Source organism: Leptonotus elevatus, chromosome 1 (genome assembly GCF_054856555.1).
Source record: "Leptonotus elevatus isolate MCC_2025b chromosome 1, RoL_Lele_1.0, whole genome shotgun sequence".
In the NCBI taxonomy this organism is placed as follows: Eukaryota; Metazoa; Chordata; class Actinopteri; order Syngnathiformes; family Syngnathidae; genus Leptonotus; species Leptonotus elevatus.
In genome coordinates, this window is record NC_141239.1 from 55,244,778 (window position 1) to 55,265,760 (window position 20,983).

Below are 20,983 nucleotides of genomic sequence, written 5' to 3' on the forward strand. Positions count from 1 at the left end.
TCAAATCCAAAGCGATGAAAAGCTGCCATCTACTGACGTCAATTTGTCATTACAGTTAGGTAGAAGCTTAAATTTCAAAAGTCTCTTTCATGCCTACGTGTTGAAAAATGTGACGAATATATTTATCAGGGGCAGTTAACGTTTGAATTCCAGTTGACGAATATAACCGTCCACAGCAGTGAATGAGCAACCAGATCATTGGTTTTGTTTTTCCCATGATCAAGGCCACTCATGACTGCAATTAGTCGCCATCTTGATCCCGTGCCATCCATTTCCCGGCAACTTCCTGGTGTAGGCGCAGAGCTTAATATTGGGAGATGAATACGAATGGATGTGCTGAATTGCTCAACTCCTCCTGACTCGCTACACTGCTGAGGGGAAACAACAAAAAACAGGGATGAAGCAACTGACAGATAAACAAAACAATATTATGAGTGGATCTATCACTGGCTGCAGGAGGTTCCATGGACAAACTAAACTCGAGGGTCCACTGATGTATCCTTTGCAGAAGTCTTGTAGCTCCTCGACAAAGAACATGGACCTGTGCCAGCTGGATGGTTAATAGAGTAGGGGTCCATTTTACAAAGCATGTTCAACAAACACCAAGACTAACCTTGAACAGCGAGTTGATATGCCCTGAGATAAGAAAATCTGCGTTTTTGGTTCCAGGACAGCTGATTTGAGGTAGTTATATCAACGCAGAGTTGTTTCACCTGGCGTTGCCACTACACTAAAAAGTCCACATCAATAGAGCCCCGATTCGTCGAGGCACCATGGTAACTGGGAAGCGCAGTGCGTGGCGCCGCCCTTTGCTTCCGCGTTAATTGTTTTCCTACCCCTCTCAACTGAAAATCTTAACGCGATCATTTGGCGAATTTGAACATATCTTTAGAAAAACAGTGCAACACCGCATTTGCTCCCCATAGAGGAAGGCAGCATGGGAGAACGTTGCTGCACGGGTCTCGGGTCAATGCGTAAATTTAAATGTAGTCCTTTGCGATCACAATATTACAGGGGAAACCTGTTGAATGGTATCTCATTAATTCATTTCATTTAGGTGCAACCCTGCGGGGGTTATAAGAAAAAAACGGAGCGCAACACACAATGTATGCTGTGATGTGAGCGCATGACTACGGCGCCGTTGCAAATGTAAGGATGGAATAAATTGTGTATGTAGATGATGGATTGTGATGGATTGTGATGTGAAACACTCTCAAAAAGATAACTGTCCGGAAATGTCAGCATATCTATCATGCATGTCTGATACCAGTCTCGCGACGAATATTGTATTCCCTGCGCAATAATGCAGCACCTTCATCAATATGGTCATTGTCAAAAGGACATGCCATAGTCGTGACAAAAGTAGACTTTACGCTATAGACTATAGACGTATTTACGCAAAAACTCGCCACAGCAGACTTTATGAATGAGGAAATGTGGTAAAAGGAGGTGGGGACAAAGAAAACGTCAAGGTTCATTGAGGAAAACCTGCAACCGACCAGGCTTGGTTTATGGAACATATTACTACGGTAACTGACCGGGAGCTTAAATGACCTATTTTTATGAAACAGACTACAATTACCTCTTTTTCTCCGGTTTCAATTACCTCCCTTTCTTAAACGGAAAACGCAGAGTTTCCCACATTTCAGGGTTTCTTGACCCAGAGTTCTCACTAAACCTGCTTTGTGAAATAGACCCCCGGTCTTCAAATTAAACTGTTCAGCTTTTGTTTTTGTCATTACTCAGTTATTTTAGCATGCTAGTAAGGCTCATTGTGTAATAATTAAGATATTATATTGTCAAATGCATTTGGCCACGTCGAGACAATAAAGTGTTGATGGTTCTACATTGTTTTGATGTTAACTACTATAAGAAGCATGCTTGCTTGTTGTTTTGACTGTTCTGAGGATTAAATTATATTTTTAACAGGTGATAAAAACTAAGTTTGAAAAAGAGAACATCATTGTAAGAAATTAAAGAAATGTTGGCATCCATTCCTTTGAGTTCTTTGAATTTCTCCAACTACTATTCCTTCCTTAACCTTGACATATCGGTGTTTGTTTCACTCTTATTTACCACTTCATTGCTGTTAGAGCCTCCACCTTAGATACCTTTATGCTAAGTTTGAAGTCTCACGATCATAGCAAGCATGACATATGACAATTCGAGGCTAAAAATGAAAGCGCAGTGGTATACAAGTATGTTGTCACGTTGTCTAGTAGGCACAAGAAGGCTCAGTTACCGATGCACTTCTTGTTTTGAGTTTTATTGTTTGCTCAAGGATTCAATGAACTTCTTTGTAATACTATACACATGAGATAGCAGATAATTTAATACCAGAGATCCTTTAGCCCAATAAGTCCCCAAATCAGTCCTTTGTATAAAAGAAACAGAGTATAATAAAACTGCAAATATCGGTAGATAGTAATACAATAGGACATGAATAATGAAACATCAAAAATCCTATTTAGTGTGCATTAGCTTTAATATATAAGATATGATTAAAAAAAATGTTTTACCAACCTCTTTAGCCAAGGCACCTTATTCTTGAAAAGAAAACCCTTACAGGAAGCCACTAAATAAAAATTCTCATAAAAAGTATGGGCATTGAAATAATGATCTTTTCTCAATGTAGTCACACATGAGACTCATTCATTTGCAATAATTTACAATCATTTCACTTGATGTGAAATCTGGGCGAGTATAGTTGAACACAAAGCTGATATATTTGCAAGAAGCCATGAATTTCTGTTGTATGAATGACAACAGGTAACACAGGTTGATTGTACCGTTTAAAGTCCAACAGTCACAATATGTTGCTGCCATATATGGAAGCAACATATTGTGACTGTTGGACTGTTGAAATTATTTAGTTAATGCTCTTTCTGTAGAGAGAGCATTAACTAAATAATTTAAATGATAATACAAAGCAATAATGCTTTGAACATATAAGCCTATTTTCACTTTTAACCTAACTATACAAGATATAAGTGACCTTTCCTAGAGTATACATACCGAACCAATTGAATCCAAACCGAAAACCGTGAGCACAAAATTTAGATATCAACCGAATTGTGGATTTTTGTGAACTGTACCCCACATGACACGGCTGTGAGAGTGGGAAGTTCAATCATTTACTGAGAAGCACAGTATATATATATATATATATATATATATATATATATATATATATATATATATTCACAAGTGACTCTAGCAAAACTTGAATTCACGAATAGAAACAATAACAACATAACTATATTAAACCCTGTCCGTACAAAAATAACACAGAAAAGAGGCAATACACAATCACAAGTACAACAAAGCATGATGTGAAAGCCTCCTACGATTACCATTGCTTCAGAAGTTGTGAGAATACATTTCAAAATAAGAGTACAGCGTTAGCTGCCTTAATCTTGCTGATTTAACTTCATTTGGTAAGTGTGTGTTGTGGAGTGAAACATTTCTTATCCCTTTTAATGTACATTTGCTTATTGGTTTCTTTTTGTCATTTTTTGCCCATTTTATGTTCTCATACTTGTTCAAATAAACAATGACTGTGCTCTTACATTACATTTTTTACCAAATGCAAATGCAATATAAATATCGTTGGAGGGAGGGAATGCTCATGTATCTTACATTGATAAACAAACTGTAAAATTGTGTACGTTCCTTAAAATGTGAACTTAAGGGGGCCGGTCAGAGCTCTGAAATTCCAGGGCTGAAAATGAGTCCCAGTCCCACCCTGCATGAGCTCAAATGTACAAGTAACCATTTTAGGATGGTAAACAAAAGTATGTCATATTCTATTACATATCCAGAAGCATTAGTGAATTGGGCCAAAGGCAACAAAATTATTGATGAATTGCTATGGTCTTGTTACCTGCCCAGTGATTACATCAGCTAACTTCAATAGGCCTACATGAGAGGCAATCCAGGTAGTAGCAAAAAACAAAGCAGATCAGAGAATTGACTGTTTGTGGAAAATCTGAACTCATTAAAGGGATACTGGACTCATTGAGCCATTTTCAGCAGTAAAAAGTTAATATTTTGTCCGGAGTTAATTTGATAACGGCATTATTTTTCATGTACAATCAATACATTAAAAACAAATTTTTGCCACTTGCTTTTGACTGAAGATGCTGAGGAAACAGGTAACGACCAATCATGGCTCACTTTTTTCTCAGTTTGGTCAGCAAACTGAGCCGTAATTGGTTGTTACCTATTTCCTCACTACAGATGATGTAATCTTCAGTCGACAGCAAGTTGCAAAATTGCTTTTTAAATGTATTAATTGTTCATGAAAAATAATGAAGTTATCACATCAATTATAAAAAAAATATTATCTTCTTACTGTTGAAAATGGCTCAATGAGTCAAGTATCCCTTTAATCAAGAGGGTTAGAGTCTCACATTTTTCTCTCTGCTTCTTTTGTTAAAGGGGAAGTCAATCAAATATTTTTTTTTTGTGACAATAATACGTTCTATGCAACCCCACTGGTCTAAATATGGTATTCTGGTTAATATTGCGTTAGTGGAATATGAATTATGAAGCAAAATCCTGCAGTTTTTATCCATCTCAGGGGCCTGCCATTTTGCCACTTGCTGTCGACTGAAGATGACATCACAGTTGCTCAGGTTTCGGGTAACAACCAATCACAGCTGATCTTCAGAAAACAGGTGAGCTGTGATTGGTTGCTACCTGAAACCTGAGCAACATTGTTGCCATCTTCAGTCGACAGCAAGTGGCAAAATGGCAGCCCCCTGAGATGGATAAAAACGGCAGGATTTTGCTGCTTAACTCATATTCCACTAACACAATATCAACCAGAACACCATATTTAGACTAGATTGGCTGCATAAAACATACTATTGTCAAGAAATGTTTAAGGTTGACTTCCACTTTAACGACACACTAACCCCAAATGAAGTGCATTTTAAAGCGTACTCTATAAACTTCTATTTTGACCATTGGTTTAAATTTCTTTTTATTTTGAAATCACATTTTTGAGTGAATATTCTAACAAGACCATAAATTAAAATAGGAATACAAGTAAAAAGTCCACCAAAGCTATATAAATTGAAATTGAGGAAAAATACGTAAAGGCACATTTACATCAATTCACCATCAATTGTGACATCACACAAAACATATAACAATAATATATATCATACAATAATATCATATAACAATAGTTGTGGATGTGAATGTGTGTTGCTTTTGTTAAGAGAAGTGGAGGAGTGGAGATAAAGAATTAACATTGGAAATTGTTAAGTAAAGCAGTAAAACTCAAGTCAAACCATCGGGATGCATATCAATATTTCTTTTTTTCTGCAATATGCTGGATAACTTATTTTTACCAACAGGCGAATCACCTTTCTTTATATATATTAAGACATTTTTATTCAGTAAAATGATTGTAAATGAATGAGCGTAGTGTTCTTTGTAAACCATGACAACAATGTTTTTTTTTAAAGGTCTTTGACGCATGCGCTTTAAAGTGTTAACTATAGCCTAAATGCTGCTACAAACCGTGAGAAACACAACTAGTATTAAATCTATATTTGTTTATTTGTGTTTTGCTTTAAGTTGGATAATTATTATTGTGTATCTTTTTACACCGTGTCCACGTTTTAAATAGCTTATCTCATTTGTATATTTTTCATAAAACGCCAAACGCCGAATCCGCGATCGTATTTGTTCCGCTTATAAAAATGTTTAACATTACAATTGAACGTGATGCGGCCGAGAGACGTTGCATTTAATCGTCACGATTATAAGGTAACAATCTCTTATAAGGCGAGTTTTTTTTAAACTTCTATATCATTTTGATATTTTGTATTTAATTCGTCGTTGTGACATTTATTTTTCTTTCACTGAAGGAGGAAATATAGGGGAGTCATATTTGCAAAATGTGTGTATGTTTTTTTTACACGTCTTTCACCCCGTGAATTTTCACAATACAATGACATTTAAAAAGCATCCCGATCACCTCCGTTGTTTTAAAATGCCAAAATGTAATTTGGCCATGGTTAGCCTATATTTATTTTTCCCACGCTGATATTTTCAATTCTGTCTTTGTTTTTAAGATGTGGATTCAGCTTAATCCACGTCCTAACATTATTTCGACCTGCATTAAGCGGTTAAAACCATTTTATCTATTAATCATAATACGAGAATGGATGGATATAATTCATTTATTAGTTATAATTCTTTGAGTGTGTAAAAGTCACATATAAAAAAAAAAACATAAATTCTTAATAACGTGTTTTAACACGTCACTAAAAATTACGTTAAAATTGTGAGTTAAAATAAAAAATATATAAATGTTAAGCCACCCTTTTTTGTTTTGTCTTGTTTTGTTCATCTGGCCGTTTTTGTATTAAATGGAGATGTAGCCAGTTTGTGATCATTCTCTTTCGCATTGTTGTTATAATGTGTGTGTACGTGTGTGCGTGTGTGTGTGTGTGTGTGTGTGTGTGTGCGTGTGTGCTAAAAAAATTATAATGCTTGGAGAATGAACAAGCATATGCACATTAACTCTTAGTATTTTTTTTTAAACGATATCGAAACTGCATCCTTTCTTTATTCGGCAGTCATATGAAAGTAGTTATTTTTATGAATTGCCAAATAAGTTATTCAAATATGCGAGGCGACCATGACAGTATATCAGCAGTTGTATATAATTAAAAAAAATCCTAATAATAAGCTATATTCACTAAAATAATAATAATAATAATTTACTAAAACCCCACGGCGTTCATGAAAATTTAGAATTTGCAGGGCCTGTTTGTAGAGGAGGCCGTTTATATATAAATGACCGAAATCATAAACACGACGGAAACGGAAAGACTATTTGCTACCGACAGTTGGGGGAATCTTTTGGGGTGCACTGTAGCAAACTAACGTGTTATTATGTCGTATATTTTGGACTTATGTTTTTATCCCGGTGGCCTAAGATCTCAATATCCCTTTCTCCCTCGCTCAGAAGGAAAAAGACTTCGAAATTTTGTTTGGCCTATGCTTTACGTTTTAGTTTAGCTATACTTGAGGGTGTAAATATGACTATTAAATCGGATGGACAGTTATGCCTAAGAATTTAACCTCAAACCTTAAACGCTGGGGATCAAACCGCAACTCACGTTGAACTTCTGGGCAATGTTTGGTTGTGCACTGCTGCTCCTAGTAGCCATGCGTGCCCTCTTCGATTCCCATCATCTCCCTTCTGCAGATCTGAAAGCATACCTCACCCTCATAAATAATAATAAATAACCGCGATGGTCCAATGAGATATGCGGAGCTCACATTTAAGAGAGTTTGTTGTAAATGAAAGCCAGGCATTAGATTTACTGCACTGATTAGCAGCCTGTCAAGCTCAAGAATTCGAGACACGTGATCATTTGAGGAAATAGCAAGACATACATTGTGGTTTGATAAGTGGTCAGCAGCACATCCAGAATCAAGTCGGCCCTTTGCTCCGGCTTTCTCTTCTCTTATTCCGTTGATCCATGGTGTGGGCATCCCATAACCCAAGAGGCGTTAACTCGAGCAGCCTGACCGCTGAGTGAGATGTGCCCTTTCCCGAGCAGAAATAAGGTGCAACAATCCCAGTAGTGTTTACAGTCTGCACTAGTCCAGGACATATATCAGCACTATAAAACCTTAAGCAGTCACCGTGAATTTTATTATGGTTTAAACGCATTAAAAAATTGTTGAAGAAGTGGCTCGCCGGCAAAGGCAAGGGCATGACCACGTGCTCTAGCTTAATGGTGCTCGTTAACTAAAGTGACTGTTAATGTGCCAATAAAACAATGTCAGGGATTTTGAAATGCACATGTAGAAATATTATCAAAGAGGAAACACATAGGCCTACATGTCTGTGTGAATTTATAGAAATAGGGTTGCTATTGGGGGAAAAAAAAGTTTGAATTAAGCTTCCGGGTCCACGCTAATGTCAAATAAGATTGATTTTGGAAGAGATTCATGCATATTATGAATGCATTTGTGTTACACTTGGAAAGAGAAAATGTTTGTGTCGATTTGATCAACACATGCTTATAATATAGAGGGGGTATTTTTCACCATCATCCCCACTCGTGCATTTAAAAGTTTTAATTTAACGGTTTTGTCTACAGAGACAATATATCATTCATAGCGCAAAAGGCGATCTGGCAATATATTTTGTGTTATATGATGTAAACATGAGAATCTATGCATGGTGAAGGCGATCTATTTGAGGAGGGGTGTGAGAGGGGTTGATTTACGCTCCAGCAAAGCTTTAACCCTTTGTTGGCGTTAGCCAATCAGTTTCTCTGAGAATGAAGGTTGCAGAATGAAGGTTGCAACACTTGTTTCACTAGCGAGCAACTGCTGCTTCAAAAGAAAGAAGGGGGAGAGCGGGAGAGGCAGATAATGGGGTAGGGAGAGACATATAGAGAGAGAGAGAGAGAGAGAGAGAGAGAGAGAGAGAGAGAGAGAGAGGGGGGGGGCGAAGTAGCAAAGGGTAGATGAGGAGAAGAGAGAAAGAGAAAATCTCCTCATGCCTATCTTCATGTTCTCCATTTAGTGAACTCGTTGTGTTTCACAGATAATGTCCGAGAATGTCTATTTCTGGGACTCTGAGCAACTATTACGTGGACTCCATTATAAGTCACGAGAGCGATGAACTTCCGACCCCTGCTCATTTTCCCAGTGTCCCATACTCCGGCTCCAGCTCCGCAGCTGCAGCGGGTGGAAGGCAGCCCGGCTCGGCAGCTTCATCGGAGCATCCGCTCCCCGAGTCCTACCCATCCTGCAGTTTCCAGCCAAAGCCTCCGCTCTTCTCAGCGCCCTGGAGTCCTTTCAGTCCACACCACCATGGTGCGAGCGGTCTTCCGACGGTCTATCACCCGTACATACCGACACAACACGTCCCTTCCACGGACACTCGCTACCTCCGCTCGTGGCTGGAATGCGCGCCGCGCGGCTCGGATTGTTTCCCGGGTCAGGGTCAGAACGGCCAGGTCAAACTGGAGCCCCACCTCGGCCATCCTGGCGTGGAAAGCCCACCCAAAATCGGCAGGCAGGACCAGCTGGAGAGCGCCACATACATCCCGGAGTCCAGATCAACGGCACCGCCTGCTGCCATCCCCGGTGCGGTCTTCGGAGAAAATAATGACTCTTGCGAGGGGAGCGAAGACAAAGAGGGCCTAGATCAAAGTAAGTTATTAGGGCAGGAAATAGCACTTTGCAGAGAGACACACGATGATTGGGGAGAGCGATTGTAAATGCTTTTAATGCTGCTGTAAAACAAGAACAAAGAGCTGGAGAGCCAAAGCCACTTTGTGCTCTCGAACCATTACAGCTGCTCAAAGACCAAGAGAGGATAGCTGGTCCAGTAGAACGGACTTCTGGAAACAGTCCAACATTTTAATTGAACTGGACTTTGATTGATATGTTGTGTTTTATGTTTGTGATTTTGTTAACAGAGTAGCCCAGATAATTGTGACAAAACATTAAACAGGGGCTTTATAGGATGCTACTAACAACTAACTTCTCAAAATAGAATCTACAATAAGTTTAAGATTGCTATATTATTATTATCACACACGCGCACATGCACGTGCAGGAATTGTGCATCTCTCTGTTTGTCACTCTGTTTTTCTCTTTTCCTTAATTTCACATGGCATGCATGCCTGCCTCGTTCTGAGATTCGCGGTTCAACTCAAATCTTTCCTGATGTTTGGAATTTGCATGTTGTCTTGTGGTACTTATCTTTTAACTTTAACAAATAGGCCTATATCTAAATATGGACCCCCCAACCCCATTTAAAAAAACGGCATGTTGGCTTAATTGAATACTCTAAAACAGGGGTGTCCAAACTTTTTCTTCCGAGGGCCACATACAGAAAAATAGAAAGCTGCAAGGGCCACTTTTGTTTTGTTTTTAACTTCTTTATTAAACATGGTAAAAATCAATGAAGCAATTATACATTGTTGATATAATGTAGTTTTTATTTTATTATTTTTTTAAACTGCTAACGGTCACAAGGCAAATAGTTCAGGATTTATTTATTTTTAGGTTTTGGAGTGATCCCGGTGTGTCACTATAATAGATAAACCTCTCCACTGAGCAACAACAATCTGTAGTAAACTGACCACACTTAAGAACCATGAATGTGATGTTTTCACAAATCGGATACTTGACAACAAGTGGATGAAACCATTTTTATTTCTGAAACTAAATTATTAGCTGTAAATTAGTGTGATTTTGCATAGCTAGAAACGTTTAACTACTCCACCCTCTTAAAAAAAAATAGCATTGAAAATAAATTTTTAGTGTATGCCGCGGGCCTCCAAAAAATGAATGGCGGGCCGCAAATGGCCCCTGGCCGTAGTCTGGACATCACTGCTCTAAAATGTCTATATGTGAATGTGAACGCTTGTTTGTTCCCTGCAACGGACTGGTAACCAGTGCCGGAGGTACCCAACCTCTTGCTCAAAGTCAGATTAGATATTGGCTCCAGCTCACTGTGACTAAAGCGGGCAAGTGAAAGTAGAATTAAAAAAAAATAATGGATGGATGAATAGTGGGTGGTTGACCAAAGAAAAGTTTGGTCACTGAATCATGCTTAATGTGATTGTCCAAAGCAGGATGATTTTATATCAGTCTCTGCTTTTGATCCATGTTATGGTAAATATTAAACACTGAATGCATCGGAAGATGGAGGTCAGATGTTATGATTTTCCAAAAGAGACATATTATTGGATGGATCCAAAAAATCTCCTGGAATGAGACACTGGATGGGACCTCCTGCCTGCTCAATTATCCAATTTTGCAGTATCAAAAGGAGAGTCAGTAATGTGCAGTGCTCTATGTGTTTACATATACTCAACAAAAATATAAATCCAACATTTTTGTTTTGCTCCCATTTTTTATGAGATGAATTCAAAGATCTAAAACTTCTTCCACATACACAATATCACCATTTCTCTCAAATACTGTTCACAAACCAGTCTAAGGCCAGTTTCAATGTATCCTCACAAGTTTCTTACCGTTTAAGCCGTTCATCCACTTGACGGCGCGGTTTCAAAGCTTGAACCCGATCACTTTTGAAACCAGGCTCCCGAGTGGAAAGATTTCAATACGCGCCTCGTACGCGTCCGTCTGGACGCCTTATGCAGGATACTCCTCCAGCGATGACGTAATGGTCGCAGCTCGATGACGACGCATTGTCGCTTATTGATGACATATGCGGCAATTCTCGCCTGACTGCGCGCGAACCGTCAGTCTGTCAACAACAATGGCGGATAGTCATGTCATAGTTGTTTTGCGCAGCCTCTTTAGCTTGCTTATGCTTTTGCAGCAACACATTTTGCTTCTTTATTCCCACGTTCAACAAGTGGTGTTGTACTTGAATCACCCGTCATTGTCACTTCTCCTGTTTTCGTCTTTTTAATGCTGTTTTGATACATGCAAAGCCATGTTTGTTCTGTAGATTGCAATAAAGTTAGGGGGAAAAAGTGTTCGTCTTCTTCGCTGATTCTTCTTGTACGTTTTCCGTTAACTCCCTGTGGCTGCGCTACAGCCCTGCTTCAGACTTGGCGTATACATTACAGCCGTAAAACGTCCTCACCGTCTTCTTTTGGATGCACGCAAGTCTTGAAATGCTTCTGTGTGTACGAGATTTGTTTGAGGAACGAAGCCGGCTTTGCTTCCGTCTGGACGGGACCTAAATCTGTGATAGTGAGCACTTCTCTTTTGCAGATATAATCCATCCCACCTCACAGGTGTGCCATATCAAGAGGCTGATTAGACACCATGATTAGTGCACAGGTGTTGCGTTTGTATTTTTGTGGAGTATATTTACCTACACGGTAGAGTCGAGTAAATTCTAGTGTAAAAAACGACTATATTCGGTCTCAGTCTAAACAGAGCAAATTTGACACTTGGAGGCAAGTATTATTATTATTTTTTTTTTTTACATTACTCAAGGGTTGAGAACGATCACACAACATTCAGCATGGGAGATGGCCACTCTTGAGTGATTTATTTATTTATTTATTTTTTAAATATGTTACACTCTTCCAAATGTAAAGTCTGCTTTGTTTAGACTGGGACCAAATATAATCTTTTTTACAGTAAAATTTACTCTACAAAATTTACTGTGTAACTGTTCATATCAGTTCTGTATACATGCATATGTAGAGTATATGGTCATATGCATACAGTACATACGGCAGCACATAATCTATCTATATATCTATATAATCATCTACATTCGTTGCCTATCTCTCTCTGGCCAACTTGTGGCTGTTTTCCTCTGCTCTGTGAAATGGTTTTGACATTTTGGAGAGAGGATGCTTATTATCTTTTTTTTTTGCAATGCAAGCAAGTCACCACTACTGTTGTTCAAGTAGCAATTGCCAGCAGCTGGATTGCTTGGCTGCACTCAAAAGTAAACTGACTTGATGGACATACTGTTCGGAACATTATAGTTCTAGTCTTTCTTAATGTTAGCAAATTTAAGTGTAGCGTCTGTGGTTAAATGTTGGTGGGAGTGAGTTTGTGACTTCTAGTGTTTATGAATGGAATGATTGGATAAAGGGATACTTGACTCATTGAGCCATTTTCAGCAATAAAAAGTTAATATTTTGTCCAGAATTAATTTGCTAACTTCATTATTTTCCATGTACAATGAATACCTTTAAAAACAATGTTTTCCACTTGATGTCAACTGAAGATGACATCACCTGTGCTGAGGAAGTAGATAACAACCAATCATGCCTTAATTTGCTGTCCAAACCCAGAAAACAGGTGAGCCATGATTGGTCATTACCTACTTCCTCAACAAAAGTGATGTCATCTTCAGTCGACAGCAAGTGGAAACATCAGTTTTTAAAGGTATTAGTTGTGCTTAAAAAAATAATGAAGTTATCAAATTCATTCTGGACAAAATATTAAGTTGTTACTGCTGAAAATGAGTCAAATATCCCTTTAATCACAGCAGTACATGTAAGGACATTTTCTAGTTGTATTGTGTACAACTTCATTCTGCTGCAGATATATATTTCCCAACTAAACTGTGCGCCAGGGTCATAGAAGAAGAGCTCTGTCATAAACTGACGAGCCCCTGTTTTTCTTTCAAGATGGTATTAATTGGCAAGGTGTAGGTTTGGTGATTTCCCCAAAGGTATAACACTTCTCAAAATGGCCACTATATGTGTAGAGGAGACCATAAGGTTCAAGCTACCTTTCAATATACCACACTAATTAAATTGAACACCCTGCAACTGATTATTTTCAAATTACTGGTGCTGGGCAACCATCCAGAATAAACTCCAATATTACACTTCAATCTTTGTGCTGCTGTTACTGTTGCCAGCAGAGCTGGGAAAATTATTACCTCTGAAGTTTATTAAGTTATCACAGGGTGAACAAGCCCATTAATTGGCGTGCTGCTGTTGGTGCTTGGGTGAAATGTACAAGAGGGTGGGGTGGAGAGGGAGCAGGATGAAATACGACAGAGAAATGTAATAACGTGCCTTGGGATATATGAGGGGTCAATTTCTGGAACTATTAGGATGAAATTGCAAGCGGAGGAAGAAAGAGGCGAGAGACGGGATGCGATATTAATCCAATAGGCCTTCCGCTCTCTGTTTCCATGCAAGCTGCATTCATCATGGTGGACACATGCAGGGAAAAGACACATAGGTCAGCAATTGAATTTTTCATGTTGCACAGCCACAGGCTGTAGCAGGCTGCTTTATGGGAGTATCAGTCCTTCCATCTATGTGTCTGTCCATGCCACATCTCAGCTGGACATTTCTGTTACAGCTACAAGAACCTCAAGACAGGAATAATGCATCAGCAGCACAAATATTCCCCCTGTCTGCTTTCTTTCCATTGCTCAAAATTACACAATCCTCAAGACCGTTCTGTGTTTCGGGGTGACAGCCACGGATGTGGCGCAGTTTATGCAGTAATGGATTGTTTTAGAAGTGATTATACACGACGGTAAAGCACCCACTTTAGCGAGTGACACAAGTACTGCACACCCTGGTCTCGTCATCCATCTTCTCCTCACTTCCCTACCAGGCATTATTTTCTCTGGGAAGAAATCAATACCTAACGTTCGGGCCATGCTGGAGGTAATTGATTACATAGCGTATTAGGGATGGATACGAACTTATGATGGCCACTGACTAAATGTTGGGGAAAAGTAGAGAGCAGAGGGCTCCTTGACTTTTGTCTCTACATTTTGTTGAGATTGCATTTTGGTTTGTAAAAAACAACACAAAAACATTCTTATTCCATAAGATCCTCTCTTGCTTGACTGTGCTGGTGAAAAATAATTCATTTTTGACACCTTTCCTCGCTGCCTTCACAAGCTTCAAAACTGGCATAATTGTGTGGAACTGTAATATATTGCTATAAAAAATAAATGTGAATTCTAATTAAAGAGTTTTTTTTTATTTCAAATATACTTTCACCCCATAAGAGGCATAATTGAAAAGTGGGACTATATTATATTACTATAAAAAATAAATATGATTTTTAATTAAAGAGTTTTTTTTGTCAATTAGGAAAAAAGAACACCAATGGAGGTCTCTGTCCAAAATGTAACCCCCAAAAAACCCAAACAATACCTGAAGATGTATTATCATTACTATTTTCTACAATTGTTAATAATTAATTATCATTTTTACCATGTACAAAACAGAATTTTTAATATCGTTATTAGCTTTGCAGGTTGGTTATTGAGTGCGCCCAATGGAATACTGTCATCAGAAACGTGCATGTCCAAAATATGTCAAATATATATATACCATGTGCATTATCAGTTGTGTATAAAAGACAAATATGTCTATATATAAAATATTGCATATGCAGCAGTTTTAATTTTCTGCTTGCTTTGTTTAAATTTCACAAAGACAAATGTTTTCTGTGTGCCAATCAAGAAATGGGTATCCAAAGGAAGAGCTCTGTGGGACTGGACACATAGGCCTAGTGGGCTATGCGTTTAATTGCAGCATCTGTTAAGATAGTGGTGTCAAATAAAACAGCCACTGACTTTGCTTCTGTCGGAAATGTGACCATGAGCAAATTTTTTGGGGGGATTTTTCACCTTAAAGCTGCTCAAAGCAGTAAATTTAATTTCAAATTGCTACTGCCAGGTAAGACCGAATAATGAATCTGCACACTCCCTTCTTCATGTACACAATGTGTGCATGTCACATCCGCAGAAACATATTGGCCAGAGGTTTGTGAACAGCTAAGGTGTTAATATGCTAATTAGCAGATGTTTGAGTCATAAATGGTCAAATAAAAAGGCTATTGTAAAGATATTTTGGGGCAAATTTATACGTTAAGCAGCTTTAAAGTTGCTAAATTGATTTTTGTTTGTTTGTTTTTTAATGCTCCCCTTTGTATGTATTTGTCCTTCGTCCAGATGACCCCTCCGCCAACTGGTTACATGCGTGCTCCTCCAGGAAGAAGAGGTGCCCGTATACCAAATATCAGACGTTGGAGCTGGAGAAAGAATTCCTGTTCAACATGTACCTGACGCGCGACCGTCGCCATGAGGTGGCAAGAGCGCTCAACCTGACCGAGAGGCAAGTCAAAATCTGGTTCCAAAACCGGAGGATGAAAATGAAGAAACAGAGCAAGGATCAGCCCAAGGATTAACAGGATTTGCACGAGCGTGTGCACGCATTTATGCTCCCATGCAAACGGACTTGATCCTGCACGCTCACACCCCGCGAGAACACCCAGTCCACTTTACGATTAGTAACATAACCTGCAACCTCAAAACGCATCACTGCTGACTCCATTCTGTTTCCCTCAATGATCGTTTATTGTTAGTTGTTCGTTACGGAATATATCATGTCGGCAAAGCATGCTCATGGACAAAAATCTTTTGTTTTGGATTTGGACAGCTGTATGACGCTTCCATGCACTTTTTATATTTACGGTCATGTCACTCACATCAAGGCACATTAGGTGCTAAAACCTTGCAGGAAATCACTTGGTCATTAATAACCTCGCAGCCGGTGTCTATCTTTTGCACGGGGCTTCTCCTTTTGTAACAATTCCATTAGAATGGACCAGGTGGCACACGTTGATAGTCTACATATTCTAAGTTTAGTTTTAGTAATGAGCAGATTTAGAGTGTTAAATCTTCTTACAAACGGACAGTTAAAAAGCTATTGTAAATTTGATTTTATCGACTCGTTCTTAATTCGATGTGGCAGGCTCTCGTTCCATGAATTATAAATTATCGATGTTTCATTCAATGGCAAATAATCTCATCGTTATTGAGAGCCACAGAGGTGATGCGTCTGTCTTGGGTCTGCCCAGGCTACGTACAAGGGCTGTCATGTTTTGGGCCCGTTTTTAAAGTGCATGAAATTTTAGATGCTATAATACAAACGAAAAAAACGAAAGAATCTTTATTCAATGTCACTTGCATTTTAAGAAAGGTGCTCTATTTTTATACACTTAATATGTTTCTGCTATGCAAGTAATTTCAAAATACGACATGGAACTTAAGAAAGGGCCAACACATCTAAAGAATATTTTTCAATCACTGCATCAATGTTATTTTTCTGATAATGTCATCGCTTGGAGCTGCTGTATAAGTCAACATCATTCAACAAAACATACACTTGGTTTATGTACAGTTTTATTGATCTGAGAGTTGATGAAAAGGGCCATGTTAGAAGGTCATCTTGTTTTATGATATTTGAAGTGTTGTCGTATTTAAATGCCGTGCGATGGCAGTTTTATGGACGGACCATAAACAAGACATCGGGCATGCAGGCCAGCCTCTTGCCCAGTACAAGTCTTTTGCAAAGTGAAGCGCTTTATCCAGACACTTGATGCACAGCGTCACATGCTATTTCAGGTTCAAATGTTTACATTGTTTGCGCATGCCTCACCTCGCTCTATGTTATTTTTGTTAACTCTTTGTAAGTGGCGAAACGTCCGCGAGAGGAGAATGCTTGCATTAAAAAATAACTATTATTAAAAAAAACATAGGTTATTAAAGATTTTTAAGAATGTGATGTTTTTTTATTTATTCTACAAAACGTAAGTGATTTGTCTTTTTGAGAATAACCTAAATTGTCTAAATTTGTCCTCTTGAGAAACCAAATTTCCTCTTCAAACTGTTGTTGTTTTTGTCTTTGTAAATGCTCTCAAATCAGTCATGCCTCTGCAGTTTTTTGAATGAAAGTTTGTCACCAACACTGAGCTAAACTTTCAATTATTCTCTCATTTGATGGTACTACATACTTATACTCCCTGTGATTGAAAGGTTTACACTTTTTGATAAATATTATGGAGCCAATTCGTCTTCAATGCGGCAACTGTAATATGTGAAGGAAGGTTGACAAGCATCCCGCCTAATCGCGGCGCTCTCAAGTCTATATGAATGTTATCGTCTCTCCTTTTTTCAGTGTTATCACTTGTTTCTCTAATGCTGGATTTATATTAAAGAGACTTAATTACGGCAATGTTTCCCGTGACTGCCTTGCACGCCGCTAATTTAATGTAGGCCTACAGTGTGAAACGAAATTTGGTTTGTTAACAACTGGGGGTTCAGAAACGATAGAATTGCTTTGTTGCAAATCGGGAAAAAAAGCCAATGAAAATAACTGTCCAATTAGTTCCCATGCAGATTTTATTCAGGCCTATCTGTGGGAAGAAATGAGGGGGAGCGGAAAAATGAGCTAACTACAGACAACCGCAAGTAAGGGCGAAGGAGAAGATGAAGCATGAGCATGTGTTGAAAATATGTGTCTCCTCGGTTACACACTGGAGTTTAAAGGAGAGGGGCGTCTGTTTGGCTGCAACACCAAAAGACTGTCATAAAGCCATAAACGCCGCAACCCCCACACGCAGATGATCGGCGCATTCATTCCAGGCGTCGTCACGTACCCTTCCATTGGGACCCTGTGGGTGGACGGAGGTTGGCTTCTGAATTTGGAAGACCTCATCACTCACAATAAGGCTCGAACTCCATGGTCATGTTGTAGGCTACACTGTATTCCTATAACAATGGGTTATGTGCTATTGTTCTAATTGTTATTTTTGTAGTGAATATTAAATAGTTCCGAAATTGTGGGGTAAAAGTCAAAACATTCCATAATTTATTTTCCCGCAAAGCATAATATGGTAATAAATAAATAAATAAATAAGGTTCTTACTGAATAATTAAATATGTGTATAAAGAGTCTAAAATACGATTCCAGCTGCATCCCAAATATTGAACATGATATTATGTTTCTGAGACATAGTTTGCCTCCTTAATTGCTTCTTTGTGCGTAATTGTATAGGCATACGCAGCAGCAAAACAGTGTGTGAATTGAGGTTTCCCCTTGAGAGACTAATCGAATAAAAAGTGCATTGAATTTTTGGGGAGGATTCCGAATGTATGATTCTTTATTTGAGAAGCACATGATGATACATTTTGGAGTCTCTTAAAAGTGTAAATAATCCAGTCAAATGCTAGTGAAATTATAAACATTGAATATAAATAATAATGTTTTATGGGTTTTAGGTTGGGAGAGAAACATGCTACTTGGGTTAATTGAAGACTCTAAATTGTCCGTTCGTCTCGTCCAAAGTCAACCAGATAACATTTTACGCAAAAACTACGGTTGTGGGTAACTGTATATAAAATGATCAACATAAATAGGCTTTGCAACAACATCTTTTGTGTGTTATCAGAATCATAATTTCAACGGCATACATGAGTATAAAATATTTCCATAAATATGGTCACTATGGCATATGTAATTTTTTTTTAAAGTGGACATTATTTAGGGATATTCGATACCACTGTTTTTCAGACCAATAGTAGGAGTACTCAATTCTTAAAGGGATAATTGACTCATTGAGCCATTTTCAACAGTGAGAACACAACAGTTTGCTTATAATTAATCTGATAACTTCAGAATTTTTCATCAACAATTAATACTTTTAAAAACATATTTTGCCACTAGCTGTGGACTGAAGATGAGATCATCTGTGCCGAGGAAACAGGTAACGAACGACCTCAGCATAGTTGATGTCATCTTCAGTCGACAGCAAGTGCAAAAATCAGCTTTTAAAGGTATTCATTGTACATGAAAAATAATGACGTTTTCAAATTAATTCTGGACAAAATTTGATTTTTTACTACTGAAAATGGTTTAATGAGTCATGTATCACTTTATGAACTGATACCAATAACAAGTGCTGATTTCTCCCAAAACTATGACGGATTATTTTAAAGAAAGATTTATATATCGCAATGTAGCTCTTCATGTTCCCTCAAAATTGCGTGGAATTGATGGCAATTTTGTATGATCTTTTTTGTTCATAAAATTTATTTTGTATTGAACATACAATAAAATGAATTTAAATCAATACATTAGTTCTTATAGTGGCCATGTGTGCCTTGTGTTTCTGATCTTAAAACATCCACAAGAAAGCAGTAGCCTACTGCAGGCTAGGTATTTGCCCGATACCTGGTATTGGTACTCGCCCATCCATACTTTTATTTGTTGTTCCAATGATGAAAAAAGGATTATGTTTACTTTCTAGTGAAAGACTAGTTTAGAATAAAATAAATAAATAGCCTGTTGTTCAGGATTAATCTAAAAAGGAAAGGCTTCTATGCTACGCAAACAGAGCTATTTGTCTTGGCCGTAGTGAGGGACCACTTTTGGGTACTATTCTTATAGTCACAGAACCAACCAACCAACACAGAACCAACCATTATCCAAAGGTTCTATAGCACCAAATGAAAACCAAATTGCTCTTAGATATAGGTGTGATTATAGGGTTAGTGGTCAGCACTTTAAAAAACAAAACAAAACAGTAATTACTGGTTCCTTATTGGATTTATTAACTAATTAACCATGAGTGCTGCACTTTAAAAGCACCTTTACCTTACCATTGAACCAAAGTTGAGTGTCATCATCTCTGATTGATCTTCAGTTCAATGAGAAATACTGTGGTAAAAGTGTATATTAATTTCTGTCCAGCATATGTGTGTGTGTGCGCCACCTCACAACAATGTTGCTGAACAACACAGACTCTGTGTGAGCCCACAATGTAAGGCTGGACCAATGAAGCTGCAGCCTTTGAGCGGATTTGCTGCGGTCCCAACAAAGCTATCCCATAAACCATCTGTGCAAAGGACAGCAGATGATTGTGATACTTCACTGAGGTCTATAGCAGGGTCGGGGTTTCATTAAATCCAGACAGCCTTCCCTCTGCAGCTGCAGGCCTCCCTCCAGCCTGAGAACGCTGGCTGCAAGCTGCTTTGCCCCATGCACACTGTGTATGTACGTGAAGAGGTGTGTTTGCTTTAACACACGGCACAGTAAATCTAAAGCGAATGCAGACGCTCACAACATGCGCATTCATTTTGAAATATTAGGTAAGATGTTGTTCCAACAAAGGCACACCGAGAAGCGTGAGAGATGCTTTATATATATATATTATTTTATGTATGTATTTATTATTATTATTATTATTATTATTATTATTATTATTATTATTATTATTATTATTACATTATTATTATTATTATTAATTTTTTTTATTGATGTATGTATTTATTTATTTTGTTTTGTTTGGCATAAAATGTGATGTCATGTGCGTTACTGAAGTCATTCTATTAACACAATTACTAAACTGACTTAATGTAAATGAGAAATAAAACACATACATGTCTACCATGTAGTACATCATCATTGTGAGAATCTAAAAAGTCTTCATATTTTAATCCAAGCTCCAGCACCGGTAAAATTTATATTTGAAGCCAGGCCAACATGACCAATATGTCTTGAGTTTCTTTTCCCTTTCAAATCAACATCTCTCTGTATGTCTACAGATAACTAGCGTGTGTAACTGTCTTTCTCCACTCGCTCAACTCATTTACGCTTCCACATCAATAATTCAACAAGCGGAGAATATCCCTCTTCTTCAGACCTTTATAAAAGAGAATTAT

The 20,983-nt window shown here is 38.1% G+C and overlaps 1 protein-coding gene across 1 annotated transcript; it reads left to right on the forward strand.

Moving 5' to 3' along the window:
• Positions 1–8,600: 8,600 nt before the first annotated feature.
• On the forward strand, positions 8,601–15,697 carry LOC147184693 (homeobox protein Hox-B9a-like). The gene is made up of 2 exons (XM_086070641.1): positions 8,601–9,198; positions 15,431–15,697. The coding sequence occupies exons 1-2, from the start codon at positions 8,601–8,603 to the stop codon at positions 15,664–15,666; spliced, it is 834 nt and encodes a 277-aa protein (XP_085926767.1). The 3' UTR covers positions 15,667–15,697.
• The last annotated feature ends 5,286 nt before the right edge of the window (positions 15,698–20,983 follow it).

What these genes read in the sequence shown, in the direction of transcription:
- LOC147184693 (XM_086070641.1), top strand. Translation starts at nt 8,601, where the DNA reads ATGTCTATTTCTGGGACTCTGAGCAACTATTACGTGGACTCCATTATA. An exon ending in CAAAGAGGGCCTAGATCAAA is followed by an intron (nt 9,199 to 15,430) that starts GTAAGTTATTAG and finishes TCCTTCGTCCAG; the next exon opens with ATGACCCCTCCGCCAACTGG.